Consider the following 15,870-nt stretch of genomic DNA (forward strand, 5'->3'; position numbering starts at 1 on the left):
CTCTTTCATTACCCCCTACGATGCCTCTCTTAGTCTTTCCTCATCGTGATTTCATGTCTCAAGGAGTTCTTGCTACTCCCTTTCTTACTGACTCTTCTGATTTCTCTTCTGTTGCTTTGATGACATTTTCCTGCCTGAAGCACCTGAATCTTTTTCACAGATGTTTCACAGAGCAATTGATTCATAGGATCTGAATTGGAATGGAGAAAAATGGTTTTGTGCGTGCATGAGTGTGTGTGTGTGTGTGTTTGAGGGAGCGAGGGCTCCAGTAAGGAAACTAGGAAAGTAGGTAAATTATTGCAAACATGATTAATCAAAGAAAAGTATGGGGACAGGTTGGGCAGTAGAGAGTAAAGAGTAAGTGATAAAAGAGGGGAGAAGAACAGAAGAATGGAAAAGAGGGAAAGAGAAAGTGAAGAGAGACAAAGAGAAAGAGGATGAGAGAGACAGAGAGAGAAGAGAGGAAAGAGATATCCCACAGCCCTTACAATACCCCTGTGTTTGTTATAAAAAAGAAATCTGGTAAATGGCGTTTTTTGCATGATTTGCGGGCTGTTAATAAAATTCTCCAGCCCATGGGAGCGCTGCAGTGTGGCCTCCGCAATCCAAATTTGATCCCCCAAGAATGCGATCTCATGATCATTGATTTAAAAGATGCCTTTTTTTCTATACCACTCCATGAGAAAGACTGTCCCAGAATTTAACAATTCCAAACCTGCTTCTCGCTTTCAATGGACCACCATGTGTCAATATTTTGTAGATAAAACTTTGCAGCCGTATCGGACGGCACACCCTCACTTTTTAATTTACCACTATATGGATGATATCTTAGTAGCGGCATGTGGGCCCCCAGGTACAGTTTTGGCAACATTACCTTTTTTGACTAACCTTCTCCATAAAAATGGCCTACACATAGCTCCAGAAAAAGTTCAAACAGCACAACCTTTTTCGTACCTGGGTCACAAGCTTTTGGCTTCTCATGCTGCACCTGCAATGCCAAAATTGGACTTGCCACACACTCCCACATTAGTACAGTTACAGCAATATTTGGGCTCCATTAACTGGGCACGCCCATATATGGGGCTCACAACCCCTCAATTGGCTCCGTTGTTTTCTGCATTAACAATGGGCAAAAACCCTGCAGATGTTATTAAATTAGATGAAACACATCAGCAAGTTTTAAAGGAGGTAAATGAGGCCCTTGCTCAAATTTGGGTGGATCATCTTCAGCAGTGGTCCCCAACCCCCGGTCTGCGGACCGGTGCCGGGCCGTGGAGTACCTGGCACCGGGCCGCGGAAGCCGGGTGTTTGCTGTCCCAGGCGGCCCCGCTGCGGGGAAACGGAAGCCCCGAGAACAAAACAGGCGTCAACGCAGAGAACGGGAGCCTCGCAGAAACAGCCCTTCGGGCGCTTCCTCTGCAGCCGGAAGCTTCAGCGGCCAAGGCGGCTCCGCTTGAAGAGGCTCTTCGAAGCTTTTTCCGGCGCCGAGAGGAGGGCTAACCCGCCCTCCCTAGCCAGGGCTCCGGCTTCGCCACATGCGATGCTCGGCGCATCCCCCGCTGCTGCATGGCCTGCGAACCCCGGCAGCTCTGCTTTCCGGCTGCAGCGAAAGCGACAAGGCACCTGCCGAGCGGCCCCAGCCCAGTTGGCAGCGGGCATACGGTCCCAGCCCAGCCAGCCTCATCGCAGCGAGGGGCTCTTGGGGAAGCCGCCTTGCTCGCCCCCCGACTGGCTAATTTGCAGGGCGAGGCTTCCCCGGATGCAGTCCCGGCGACTTCCCTTCGGCTCGTCGGAGCTGCCCCGCGGCCAAGAAGTAGCCGGGAGGGCGGCCGCGGCTCCCCTGGGCGAGGCCTGACCGTGTCTCGGGAGGCACCCACGCGAGCACGGCTCAGCCGGCAGCCGGGCGGGCCTCCGGAAGCGCCGGCGTTCCTCTTCAGTGGGATCGCCGAGAGGCCGAGGGCAGAGCCGCTCCCTTCCTCCCCATGGAGCCCACCGTGGGGAGGGGGCGAGGAGGGAACCGCCGCCCGTCCCGGCAGGTGGGGGCGGCGGTTCACTGGGGAGACGATCCGGAGGTAAGCACGGCTGACGACCATGCCCGCCCACCCACCTCCTTGCGGGCCACTTTGGCCTCGGCGTGCCAGAACTTGGACACCCTGAACAGGCTCATGCACCTTTCCCCGCACCTCTGAAGGACGCCGACCAATGACCGCCCTCTGGGCTAGTGCCCAGAACCGCTTCGCGGGAGCCCTGTGGGCGGAGGGGGTGGGCAGGCAGGGGCGCAGGGTCGCGAACAACGCCCCCCACCCCTGCGCGCGCTCAGCGGGCCACGGTAAAATTATCAAAGGCTGACTGGTCCGCGGCGATAAAAAGGTTGGGGACCACTGATCTTCAGGATAGCACCCCCTTAGCTTTCATTATATGTAACACTCTTGGGCTCCCAACAGGAGCCGTGGTGCAAAAAACTTCAAAATTATTAATTATTGAATGAGTACACTTGTCTCACACCCCAAAGTCCACTATTTCTCAGAAACCTGCACTTTTTGCAGCTCTAATTACAAAAGCCCGTGTCAGAACAAAGTTGTTGGCCGGAATTGAACCTTCCACGATTTTTGTCCCTTGTTCTTTATCAACTTGGGAGACTTTATTTGCTAACTTGGAAAACCTTCAATTCGCACTTGCTGACTGGCCAGGTGAGATTTCTTGCCATGCACCTCCCGACCCTAGACTGGCTCTTTTGTTCCCCTGCAATGGCACACTCCATATTCCCCTCTCCCACTTCCTCAGGCCATGACTATTTTTGCTGACGGAAGCAAAACCTATGGTGCTTGTGCCTGGCAGGAGAGTGGTCGGTGGTGCACAAAAATTACCCACCCCCCCCCCCCGCAGACTTCCGCTCAGCGTGCGGAGCTTGCTGCCTCTATTTTGGCTTTTTCCACTTTTCCAAATACACCCTTTAACTTGATTTTGGATAGCCTCTATGTAACTCAGATTGTGAAATCAATCTATGAGGCCTATCTTTCTCCCACATTGGAACCACAATTACTCTCACTCTTTTTATCTTTGCAAAAGTTAATTTCTGCCCGCACCCATTTTTTCCATGTTTCCCACATTCAAAGCCATCAGCCCTTCCCTGGGCCTCTCCAGGAGGGCAATGATGTTGCTGACGCTGCGGCATCAGCCCCCCCACCCCATGTCAATGTTCTGCTATCACACCTTGGGATAGCTACTCTTACTTTCATCAGAATAAAAAAGCGCTCATAAAACAATTTGGCCTTACGTCGGCGGGGGCATCAGCAATCATTCAACAATGCCCCAATTGTAGTCAGCAAGCACATTCCCTCCCTATGGGAGTTAATCCCAGAGGGACAGAATGTTGCCAAATTTGGCAAATGGATGTGACTCAATATCCATCCTTTGCTCCTTGGAAGTATCTACATGTAATCATAGATACATTCTCTGGCTTCTTGTTTGCTACCCCACAAAGGGGGGAAGCCACAAAACATGTTATCAACCACTGCATTCGAACCTTCGCATCAATGGGCCCGCTTACATCAGTGCAGCCTTTGCTGCTTTTTGTAACCAATGGGACATTGTGCACAAATTCGGCATTCCATATAACAGCCAAGGACAGGCAATGGTTGAGCGCGCTAATCAGACTCTTAAGCATGCCCTTGATCGCTACATTGAAACACAGGGGAAAGCGCCCCCTAGCCTCCCAGCTTTGCAAAACATTCTTAGTCTTTGTCTCTATACATTAAACTTTTTAAATCTCACCGGTCAGCCGCCTTCCTCAGCAGCAACTCGTCATTTCGCAGCTCCATCTTCTGCTGACACTCTTCGACCACCTGTCTACTATCGCTGCTTGCCTGACCTGACGTGGCGAGGACCTGCTGACCTGATTACCTGGGGAAGGGGCTACGCTGCAATCCAACTGAAAGACAAGGTTCTTTGGATCCCAGGACGGCACGTAAGACCATATTTGCCCAAACCACCTACACAACCACCTACACAAACACAGAAGCCGCCTGACCATGACCAACCAGCAGGAACCACAGCTTGAGGCTGTCTCTGTCTCTGACCTGGAGAACAGGGCAGAGCACCCTCCACCCTACCACTCTTGGGTGTCGCATGGAACGTTAAACAACTGCGTATCTTATCTGCTCAAATGGAAACCCTAGCTAACACCATGATATTTGGGCTACAAGCCCTGCAGGCAGAAGTTGACTCTTTAGCTGGAATTTTAACTCAACATAGATTAGCTCTGGATTACTTGTTAAACAAGGAAGGAGGCCTATGTGTTTGGTTGAATGCTACCTGTTGTCATTATTTGAACCAGTCCGGAGAAATTGAAACCAGTATGGAAAAATTACATGATATTGTTCAAACAGTTAGACAGACATATAAGGCCTCGGACTCCTTGTGGGATTGGCTGACCTCTTGGCTACCTAATTTTAGCTGGTTGGGAAATACTGTCAAGACCATTATAACCCTTGTTGCTTTGCTGATACTGTTGTGCTGCTGTATTCAATGTGTACCCTCTTTATTAACCATGTGCAAGAATATACTCTCTAGCTTGGCTCCACAGAAGAAAATTCACATTGTCAACCACATGGAGTTACATGAACAGTCAACCCCTTTCATGGGGAAAGATCCCTTCCACATGCCCAGCGACGAAGAGGGAGACGCTGCCTTTTAAAAACAAAAATATAGGAGATGTTGGAATTCATTCTGGGTGTTTGCGTGCAGGGCAGTTTCTGCTGTCTGAAACACACATACACAGGGATGCAAAAACATCGCACCAGAAACATCTTTCTGGCCTAACGGTCATAACTCACTATGCAGCCTCATGTAACAAGAACTATGTGAGCCAGCTACTCCCACACATGCCCTTTCTCCCCCCTATGCTGTGCTATAACTTTCTATTCCCTCTCTCCCCCTCCCAATGCCATGCAGCTTGTAATCTTCTGTTCCCCCTTTGCCCACCCTTTGCCATGATGTGATTTTCTATTGGTTTATTTGTAGAATGCTGTGAACTTTTCATTAGTTTACTTGTGCCATGTGTGATTATATATGCCTTTTGATACGCTCCTTTTTGATGACGCTGTAACTAACTTTTTCTAATAAAAGAGCCCTTCGATGACCATTCAAGGCTTTTGCTCATCCCAAGGAATTTCGTCTGGTGTTTTCCTTTTGATTAGGCAAGGACACATGAGCAGCCCACCAGTGTGGCGACAACGCCGCAAAGGTACTACTTGTCACCCATAAAGCCCTTCATGGTAGTGGATCTGGGTACTTGAGAGACCGCCTACTGCCAATCACCTCCACTCGACCTATTAGATCCCATAGATTAGGCCTCCTCCGAGTCCCAACTGCCAGTCAATGTCGACTGGCAACCACGCGGAGGAGAGCCTTCTCGGTGGCAGCTCCGACCCTATGGAACGATCTCCCCGTGGAGATTCGTACCCTCACCACCCTCCAGACCTTCCGCACAGCCCTCAAAATCTGGCTATCCCGTCAGGCCTGGGGCTAAAGACTGTAACCCACCCGAATGGTATGAATGCTGTGTTTTTTAATGACGTACTGTCCTACGTGTTAAATGTTTGTTTCCCCCCCCCCTTCGAGTTGTAAGCCGCCCTGAGTCCCCCCAGGGAAAAGGGCGGCATATAAATAAACTTCTAAGTCTAAGTCTAAGTCTAAGTTCAGCCACAATCAATCACCTGAGCCGGGTGAAAATTCACCTCACTGTCACCAAGTGAGGTGGAGCCAAGGTGGTGCAGTGGTTAAATGCAGCACTGCAGGCTACTGCTAGATCAGCAGGTCAGCGGTTCAAATCTCACCGGCTCAGGGTTGACTCAGCCTTCCATCCTTCCGAGGTGGGTAAAATGAGGACCCAGATTGTTGGGGGCAATATGCTGACTCTCTGTAAACCGCTTAGAGAGGCCTGAAAGGCCTATGAAGCGGTATATAAGTCTACTGCTATTGCTATTGCTATTGCTATTGTCACGATTGAAGGACAAGACTGTAAGATGGAGTTGGACACCGGGTCCGCTAAGTCCCTCATCTCCTGGGACACACTCCAGAGGCTCATGCCGTCTGTCAAATGAGACGAGCTTGTGGCTTGCCTTGCTGCCTGAAATGTTATCAGGGTACCCCTATTCCAACTATTGGCTGTGGGCACTTTGCTGTCCAGTATGGCCAATTCAAGGGCTGTCTTCCTTTAATAGTGGTGGCTAAGCCTTTAGCTTCTCTTTTGGGGCTTGATTGGTTCCAGGCTTTAGGGTTGTCTATCGAGGGAATCCACTCTGTTAACCCAGGGGATGAGTATGCTGGCTTAATGCAAGAGTTTGCCGATGTATTCAACAGTTCTTTAGGTGAATATAAGGGCACCCCTATTTCCCTAAATCTAGATCCCCAGGTGGCACTGAGCTGCCTCAAGGCGCGGCACATTCCTTTGACCCTGAGGAGATGGGTGGTGATATTGCTAACTGGGTGCAACAATGACGTTCTTATCAGCAGTCCCGGCCCGCCACTCCAGTGGCCCCAGTACGAGATTGGGACATTCCCAGGAGTCCATGGTCATGGATCCATTTGGATTTCACTGGACCAATAGGGGGACACATTTATTTAGTAGTAGTGGATGCATTATCCAAATGGATTGAAATTTTTCCTATGTCATCCACCTCTGCTGAAGCCACTGTGCAGGTGCTGACAAAGTTGTTTGCCAGCACAGCCTACCGGATACGGTGGTATCTGATAATTGGCCTCAATTTGCCTTCGCCACCTTCCAAACCTATCTTGCCTTCCTGGACATCATTTTCATGGCACCCTGCGGGGAACGGTTTAGCAGAACGGGCCATTCGCTCAGTAAAGGAGGCATTAAGCCGGCTGGACCATGGTAGTTGGCCTGCAAGGATTGCTACTTTCCTTATGGCTCAACACACTACCCCGTGCCAAGCCACAGGCAAAAGTCCGGCTGAGATTCTAATGGGCCGCCGGCTTCGCACTACCCTAGATAGGTTACACCCTCATTATGCAGCGGACAGCCTCCATAGGGTTTCCGGGGTACCCAGATCCTTCCACACTGGGGACCAGGTTTTTGCACAGAGTTTTACGGGTGACCCTAGGTGGCTACCAGGTTGGGTAACTCAAGTAACTGAACCCTGTTCCTATAGGGTCCAACTTGAAGAGGGACGATAATGATGGCAGCATGTAAATCATTTACGCCACCGTGCTCCCGAGGACGATCACTGTTTCCTGGGCCAAGATGACGCCGAGCCACTACCTCATGCCACCTGCCAGCAAAACTTATCACCACAGACAACTACACCTCCACCTATGCCCAATGCGATCTCAACGGCACACTTACCTGTGGGTAGAAGCCATGCCTCGGGGGCAGAGTCTTCAACTGATGTTCTTCCCAACCAGTTCATTCAGCCGCCGGTGAGCAGTGACGCTCCCCTGATGACGATGACCACTCTGGAACTGCGTAGGTCTGGCCGGGTCCGCCATTGCCCCACCTATCTATCAGACTACGTGTGCGCGGTCCGGGGAGGAGTGTCAAGTCCTCAGAGTTATGACCAGCGCCAGGTAAAAGGTCTGGGTCTGTTCTAATTGGCTGAGACGCACCTGTTTACAGGCACAGGAATTGCAGCCCCCGGATTGGCTGCCAGCCTGACAGCAGTCATATAAATAGCTGTCAGGCGTTCTCTGTCAGTTGTTGTTGTTACATGTGTTTAGCAAGTTAATAAAGCATTCTACTGAAGTGGCAGCATCTCTTAGCTTAACCAGAATAAAGTACCAGGTGGGAGTGGCTTGGTGGTCATGTGACCAGTGGGAGTGGCTTTGCGATCATGTGACTGGGTGGGAGAGGCTTGGTAGTCATATGACTGGGTGGGCCTGGCTAATTTAGCCATCCATTTTACCAATTTAGCAGTTTATTAAATAACACACAGCAGCCCCCTTTTTTATTCTTTTTAATACTGCATGAAGTTTTTGCTCTAGGTTTGTTTTATTAGAGGGGAGAGGTTGGCAATGCCTGGAGATTTCTGGGAATTTCTCCTCTGTGTTAGAGGCACCAAAATAAACAAGATGATATAAGGTCTGCTGGAGCAGAGGGTTGAACTAGATGACCTCTGAGGTCCTTTCCAGCTCTGGGTTGCTGTGCTGTTTCAAAGCATCCTCTGAAGCTGTGTCTAGTGCCAGGTTTGTATTCCTTCCTTCCTCTCCTTTCTCTCTCTCTCTCCCTCCCTCTCTATCCATCCATCCATCCATCCATCCATCCATCCATCCATCCATATCTCATTCACTTTCCTTTCCCTTTCCTCTTTCTCCCTTCCTTCCTTTCTTCCTCCCTCCCTTCCTTTCTCCCTTCCTGTGAAGAACCCCAGAAGGTCTTTGGTAGTAGGAAGAAAAGCCAGACGTTTCGAACATGCCCATTGATCATCTGACATTCTTAGCGCTCCACTATTGATTAGCTTAGCCTGAGCAAGAAGAGCTAGTAGCACTTTCAATAAGCTTTTAACTCAAGCTCCATGGCAGAGGTTGGCAAACTTGGCAACTTTAAGATTTCAACTCCCACAATTCTCCAGCCAGCAGAGCTGCTCCATGCACTTGGGGATCCCCAAACTGTGAGGATTTCTTTCTTTCTCTCATTTTTGCTCCCAGGGGGCTGCAGGGAGGCTTGCTGGGCACCTCCCCATGCCCTATTTTGGGCCTATCAGGCCTCCCTGAAGCCTCCTGGGACCGAAAATGGGTGCCTCCCCCCACGTCATATTTTGGGCCTAGCAGGCCTGCCTCAACCCTCCTGGGAGCCAAAACAGGGCTGGTGGGGATCCTGGAAGGGGTGGGGGAAGGTAAGATTGAGAGCCCGGTGGAGGGTGGGGGGTGCAGCAAGCTCTGGGGATGGGGCTAGCGAGACTTACCTGTAGGCAGGAGGAGGCAGTTCATTTGGGGCGCAGGAGTGAGGAGTGACTGGGTGGGGCTGGTGGGTGGGATGAGCAACCAGGGAACTGGTTCAGAGGTGGGGCAGGCCTGGGTCACTGCTGGTTCCAGCAACCCAGGCCGCCAAGCCACTACCTATTTGGCCGAACCGGTCCAAACCAGTAGGAACCCACCTTTGAGCTACAGACTCCTGGACATTCCTGTTATTGAAAGAGTTTGATCTGAATGGAGAGATCACATCAAGAGAGAGCTAAAGAGAGAACACAAGGAATGCAAATCTTGTTCATTGCAGTTCAGCACAACTTGTTTATGCTTCCTTGAAGGGGTGAACACCACGCTCGACCTATTTGCTGGAATTAACCATGATCTAGGTGGCCATATGGATTTGCCAGATGGCCTGATGTAATTTAATGGCATTTATTTTAACTATGAAGTAAGTGATAAACATAATTAATATTCCTTTAGCTCCTTACTTGATGTCTTTTATTAGTTTCATTTTTCCCCAATATTGAAAGGTCTGTTAATACCTTGTTACGGAAACACAGATGCCTGCTAATTACCTCAGAAGGTTGAATGCTCCTGAAGCGGAGATTCTCTGCTAGATTTTTACTTCCCAGCACTAAATCATAATGAGTGTGTCAGATCTCAAATGTTTTTCAGGTTCAGGTTCTCTTAATTAGTATTAAGAAATACAGAGTGTGCCCACAACATTTCCAATATATCTGTCCTGCTTTCTCATAAATAAGGCATCTTGCACCATATGTGCTGCCTGCTTTGTTCCAAGCTATAGTACATCAAATGGTTGAAATTAAACAATCAGATTTTGATAAGACCCCCCACACACACACACACAAAGGAATGACTCTCATTATTTGAATAGTTTACCTATTTCATCTTCTGCCAATGATTGTTTAATGGCTTTATTTCACAGGAAGCTATTTTGTGGTAATTATAACTTCAAAGAATGTTTACTTTTGGTGAACTTACCTGCTGCTAGCAGTTAAAATCATATGATTACAGCAAGATAACAGAAGAATTTTACACAGCTTAGTTGTGCTACAATTCCTATTTTATATGTACAGTGTAGAAGGTACTTCAAATTTCATTTGTGAGATGCGTGATTTATTTTGAACAGAGAGTTCAAATGTCTGCACTATAATATGAATTTCCAAAGAAGAGCTCTCCTAGTATTTCAACATGTTAGGTATCTTAAGAGATATGAAAACATTCTAATAATCTCCACAGTCCTCCACAATCAAAGGACTCATCGGAATCCCAGTTTATTGTGTGAAGTGGATATTATCAAAATGAATCCTCAAGATTTAATTTACACAGCCAATATAAATTATTAAATAAAGTGGTATATTAGTTCAGCTACAATGGGATTTCATTAGAGAATGGAAAACAATATTGGATACTGATCTTCTACCTTAGTACAGCAGTTTTGGAGACCTTCCCAGGTAAAGATTAGTGGAGGAAAAGGCTGGTAAACAGGTGGAATGCAAGATCTAATGATAGGCTGCCCTTCTCTTAGAGTCCTATCTCCTTCCTTGAAACAAAGATTCCAAGAACTCCTATAGCTTTTTTTTACTGTTGCCCAAAGAACTTTAAAATATCCTAAATTATATCCTGATATCCTATTCTAGCTCCATTTGTACATTAACTTGTATGCATGATATTTCCATTCTTGTTAGCCCCTTTTTAATCTGCTTTGCCCAACAAAACCAATATGTTCAAATTTAGAAGTTCACAGTTCAATATTTTGTGATATTTTGGTTCTTTCTAACAAATATACTACATGGATTAAATTTGGATTATAAATTTATTTTTCCAGACAAAACATTCCACGTATGTTTTTCATCCTTTTTTTCCCCTTGAAGAAATTATTAATGGAGTTGAAAAAGAGTAGGAAAATGCACCAGCTATTCTCCCAAACAGAGCAATTTGATAAACAACTCTCTACAATAAATAGAGATTAATTCTGGCTAAGTGGGTATAGGATTACAGTCTAAAAGCAAGGCATTTTTCTTTTTCCAAGTTGAGGACAACATTGAGCCTTTCAATGGTATAATAGAAACCATACTTCCCAAAGCAAGTGAGACAAATGCAGATAATAGATATTTCAGTCATATTTAAACTATGATTAGATGGTAAATTTTGCAATTATTTTTGAGATACCCAGCCAAAACATTTGAGTGATGGAGCCATATAGCTCAGTGGCTTTGGGTTGTGTGCCAGAAAATTTAATAAGAAAATTGTTTTGTTTTGACCCTATCAGACAAAAAAAAAGTTTTCAGGTACCTCCTGCATACATAACAGCCAACATGATTGATGATATCCACGCTATCTGGCTGTATGATGTGCCAAAGATCTCTTGTATCTCTTTGAAGAACACTGTGATGGCTTTAGGGAATGCATAGGAAAATCCAATGGAGATGAAAGCTCCAAAGACCACGATCCAACCCCATTCTCCATCAGGGGGAGCATATTGTGGTGCTGTTGTTGAAGGTGGCATTTCTTTTTTTTTCCTTGTAACTATGCTGTAGGAAGAAATAAAATGTTGATATTGTGTTTTAAATAGCTGTTTTCCTTTATAGCCCCTAGTCACTGGAAATTAAATATATTATTAATTTCAAAAAGCTGTTATTTCCCACACATGAACTAACAATTTATTGTTAAATTGCCATCACTCTATGATTAAGTACAACTATTTGTCTATAATAGCCAAGGATGCCTTCAAGAGTGGGACTAGATGAATCTTGGCAACTGCTAAAATCCTTCCTAAGTAGGATGTGACTTTTGCAGGTCTTTGATCCACAATACCAAAATATTATTTAGCAAGTAATCACAGGGGAGAAAGGTATCCTTTTATTCTGCTAGTACCAATCTGCCTCAATTATTTATGCCAAAGTAAGATTGGCTTATTCAATAGGAGTGTCTAATCTATCTATGATATGAGTAGACAATATAGTCTATCATCTCAACCATTGCTTTATGTTTCATTTTTAAAATATCTTTATTTCAAAGATAATATCAAACACAGCTCAAACAATATTGCATTAAGAGGCTATGCAGTAGCAATTAATATGAATTTCCAAGTGTTCTTGTTGAACCATTAATAAACTTCCGTACTATTGCATTATTATGCAATCCAGGGCAATGTTTCAATATATTACATTAAAAAAATAATGCCATAAAGAGCCATGGAAAACCTGGTTTTATATATCACACTTGGAGCTGTGCAATGCTTTCTATTTGAAAGAAGAAAGTGATTTGGAATGCACATGGACATATACTTGCATTTGTCAGAAAGCCTCAAAGAGGATCTAGAGCCATGTTTGGAACTCCAACTGTTGCAGTTGCAACCATAGCCAATGGCTTACAAACTGAGCATAATGACAAGTTTAACAAAGGAAGGAAGGCTAAACAAACCATAGCTTATTTTGATGTTTGTGAACCAAGTTGCTAAATTCTTATGAAATGAGAGTATATTTACATGTTGCTTTCATAATGTAACAAATCTCTTGGGAAACATCAATACACACAGATTTTCTACTCAGGCAAGTGTTCATAACCAGTTTTTTTGGAAATCCATATGACCTGTCGAAACATGTTACCTCTTAATTATTTAAAATAGAAAGTAATTTACAACATAATTAAAGCTGAAGATTCTTGTCCCCACTGTTCTGTTTTTTCATATTAGTAACATGCAAGTTACTTGATAAATACCAATATGTGATTTTAGTACAAGGTGCCATTTAAACTAGGTGATATCATAAAAATATTTGCTGTTTCTATGATGCCTACATAACATGTGCATAAAATGTTTTTGATTTTTGTCATGAAATACACTTTTTTCATAGCAGTTCATTAAGTCTTTTGATCAGTAGAACCCTGAACTCATTTGGCTTTTATTAATCAGCTCCACTATTTCTACTTGTCTTGTGAATCTGTAAAGCCACCAACAGTCAAATAATGGTAAATACTTTCAAAATTGGGTATACATATTTTAATTTTGATACCAATTTCTCCGTTTTGAATCTACATATTACAAATTATCATTACTGATTTTGGGCTTTCAGGATTGTCTACCTGAAACAAGGAGACAGGAATTAGGAAGAATACAATAGGAGTTTCATAATCCCATTATATAAAATATACATGTTGATGATTCCAGGATTAAAGTGCAACAGTTGCTCAACTATTTCTTGACATACACATGTTTAGCAATTTTACAATAAGAGACATATTTGAAAAGATATGTCACAGACAAACTAAATTGAAGAGGGTTATGCATAAGGATAATTCATTTCCATGAAGATTCAAGTAAAATACCCACTAAGCTGCTTGGTAAAGCAATGTACATTCTCATTTCTGAGAGTGGAGCAAGCATGTTACTTTTAATTATTCTCCTTTGTATTCTTCCTGTCCTTCTGCTCTAGAGCTCTTTGCCATCTTTGGCAAACACTGGGGGAGTCTCTGCCTGCCCAAAACTGCCTACACAAAACTGGTCAACCTTTGTACACATCAAAACTTACTGCACACTTTCAGGCGGGATAACTTCAGTGCTATCTTGAAGGCGGAATGGAGCCATTTCTCACACTAAAGGCACAAAGTGGTTGAAGGAGACACAATTTGCTTAGTGGAGATACATTGTGTTACTTCTTTGTTCTAGCAAAGCAAATTACACAACTTTTGTGGCACTGAAGCAATTTTGAATGTCTTTGGATATAGCCATCCACAGTCTAATACTGCTTCTGTCATCACCACAATGTAGAATGTGTCTGCTTGTGCTGGCACTCTGCTTGTGAAATATCTACCCTGGAAGTAGTTTCTGGTGCCTTGTGTGCTCATTTCAGTACCAGGTATGAAGCTTTTTGTATTTTTAAGATCTTAAATTGTGAATTTTTTATTTGACTTTTAGATCAGCACATTTGTTTTGCTCTGTGCAGCTTAGCAGCTGTTTGTGGGGGGTGGTAAGATGGAGTTTCCCCATTCCCATGTTAGTATTCTCTGTAATAGCAAATAAATGTGCTGTTATTATAAAAAAATATGTTTATGTCCAGATCCAGAAAAATGATTGCTAATAATTTTTAAACTATATACACAGCTGGCAGAATGTTATGATAGAAGTATTTTCCATATGATTGATGGATAATGATCAGGGAAAATAAACACGAGGTCATAGATCCAGGAGTGTATGCCTAGTTAGGACACAAAAATCCAAAAAAAGCACAAAATACTTCAGTTCTCTTGATTTTCTGATTTTTTTCCCCCAATTTAATTAGATCAAAGACTGGTTTTCATTTTTTTTTCCAATTTGGCTTTCACTGACACCTACTGTTTGTATCAGATAAAAGAATATCATGTGGAGGAAGGAGAGCTGACGTCGCAACGTCATGACGTGCGATCTTGGTGCTCCAAGATCGCAGTTGAATTTCTGCCACTGGATGTTCCATTTGAACCTAAACCGTCCCACAGAGATGGTGATTGAGAAGGGCATCTCCTGCTGACCTCAGGGACACTGCAAAGTCCCTGAAAGATCCAGGAATAGCCCTTTTTTCCAGTGACAGAAATGCAGCTCATGAAGCTACTGAAGTTGGTACAGCTCTGGAACAAGAAGAAAGCAGAAAGAGAAAGTGTGTCGAATTGGTGAGGAAATTTTATTATTAGAGGAAGAGACTACCCAAGAAAAAAAAATTAAGTTAAGATTGAAGACAGAAGACTGTAGGCGGTGAGATTGATCTGCATTGAACTTAGTGTGTTATCCAGTTTCTATTTTTCTTTTCATGGATGGACTTTTGCAGGGGCTCCCTATTTTTTAAACTGAATGGATTAATTCTTTCTTCTTCTTTTTTCACTTTTGCTTATACCTATGGATTAAAATTCTCCTTCTTTTTTTTATAATGCTTGATTTGATTGATTTGATTGTTTTTGATCTCCATTTAAGGTTTTTTTCTTTCTTAAGCTTGGAATATAAAGAAGATAATAAGAAGGATTATAAAGAGGGTTGTAACAACAAAAGGAAAAGCAGTTACACTGCCACTTAAAGGCTGGAGGCTGGATACATTGTTTTTCTTCTTTCTCTTTGATCACTTGATCAAGGTTCTTTCAGTTTGTTTACTGAGAGTGATAGTAGGAAGAGCACAAGTTGTTTATACAGGTGCCTTTTGGAAGTTCTATCACTAGCTATTGGAGGGAAGACAACATTTTGACTTGAAAGATAATAAATGAACCTAAAATAGCCTTGAACCCTATAGTGGCAGTGTCTGCAAAATTGAAAGGATAGCTCAGCAGGAAAAAGAAACTGTAACATTGCAAATGATTATGTTTGAAATTCAAAATCTATTAGTTGTGACAGAGAGAACTGAAAAGAGATTGGAGAATATAGAATACAAAACAGAAAAATCTGATGGAGAAACTGAGGATGTTTACCAAATGAAGAAAGTGGAGGACGGAGTTCAAAAGATGGAAGAAAAAAATGAGCAAAGAGATAAGAAAACTATGGATACTGATAACAAAGTGAGCATGGTTGGTAATGGCAAGAGCGGAATATGGAAAGGGGAGATAGATGGATTGGAACTCTACCCCAAACTTCAAAGCACAGAAGAAAAGAGAGAAAAATTGGTGGAGATAAGGAGAGAAATCTTGACAGAAGCACTAGCAATAACCAAAGATAAGCTGATGGAAAAAACAGATGCTGGGTTTCAAGCTTTTATGAAATACGAAAGGAACAACATGTTGCGAAGAGAAGTTTATACAAGATTTATTAAGAAAGTAACTAGAACATTAAAAATACCAATGGCAAGAGATATAAGACCTTACTATTACTGGAAAGATACAGGTTGATGCAATGAAAATGTATAATAAAAAATTAAGCTAAGTTTAGTTTACTAGTAGTATGTATAAAATGAAGCAACAATAGCTATA

At 44.0% G+C, this 15,870-nt stretch overlaps 1 protein-coding gene across 1 annotated transcript in view; it reads right to left on the reverse strand.

Moving 5' to 3' along the window:
- The window catches only part of LOC106551403 (monocarboxylate transporter 2-like), a 163,926-nt gene that overhangs the window by 69,622 nt on the left and 78,434 nt on the right, over positions 1 to 15,870 (reverse strand). The window contains exon 2 of the mRNA XM_087723536.1: positions 11,242 to 11,480. Coding sequence (XP_087579662.1) covers positions 11,242 to 11,455 — 214 coding nt within the window. The 5' untranslated portion in view covers positions 11,456 to 11,480. The remainder of the gene's footprint in view (positions 1 to 11,241; positions 11,481 to 15,870) is intronic.

The sequence above is a fragment of the Thamnophis sirtalis genome, unplaced genomic scaffold (genome assembly GCF_051295495.1).
Source record: "Thamnophis sirtalis isolate CommonGarterSnake01/CBP01778 unplaced genomic scaffold, rThaSir2_p1.2 scaffold_9, whole genome shotgun sequence".
NCBI classification, from domain to species: Eukaryota; Metazoa; Chordata; class Lepidosauria; order Squamata; family Natricidae; genus Thamnophis; species Thamnophis sirtalis.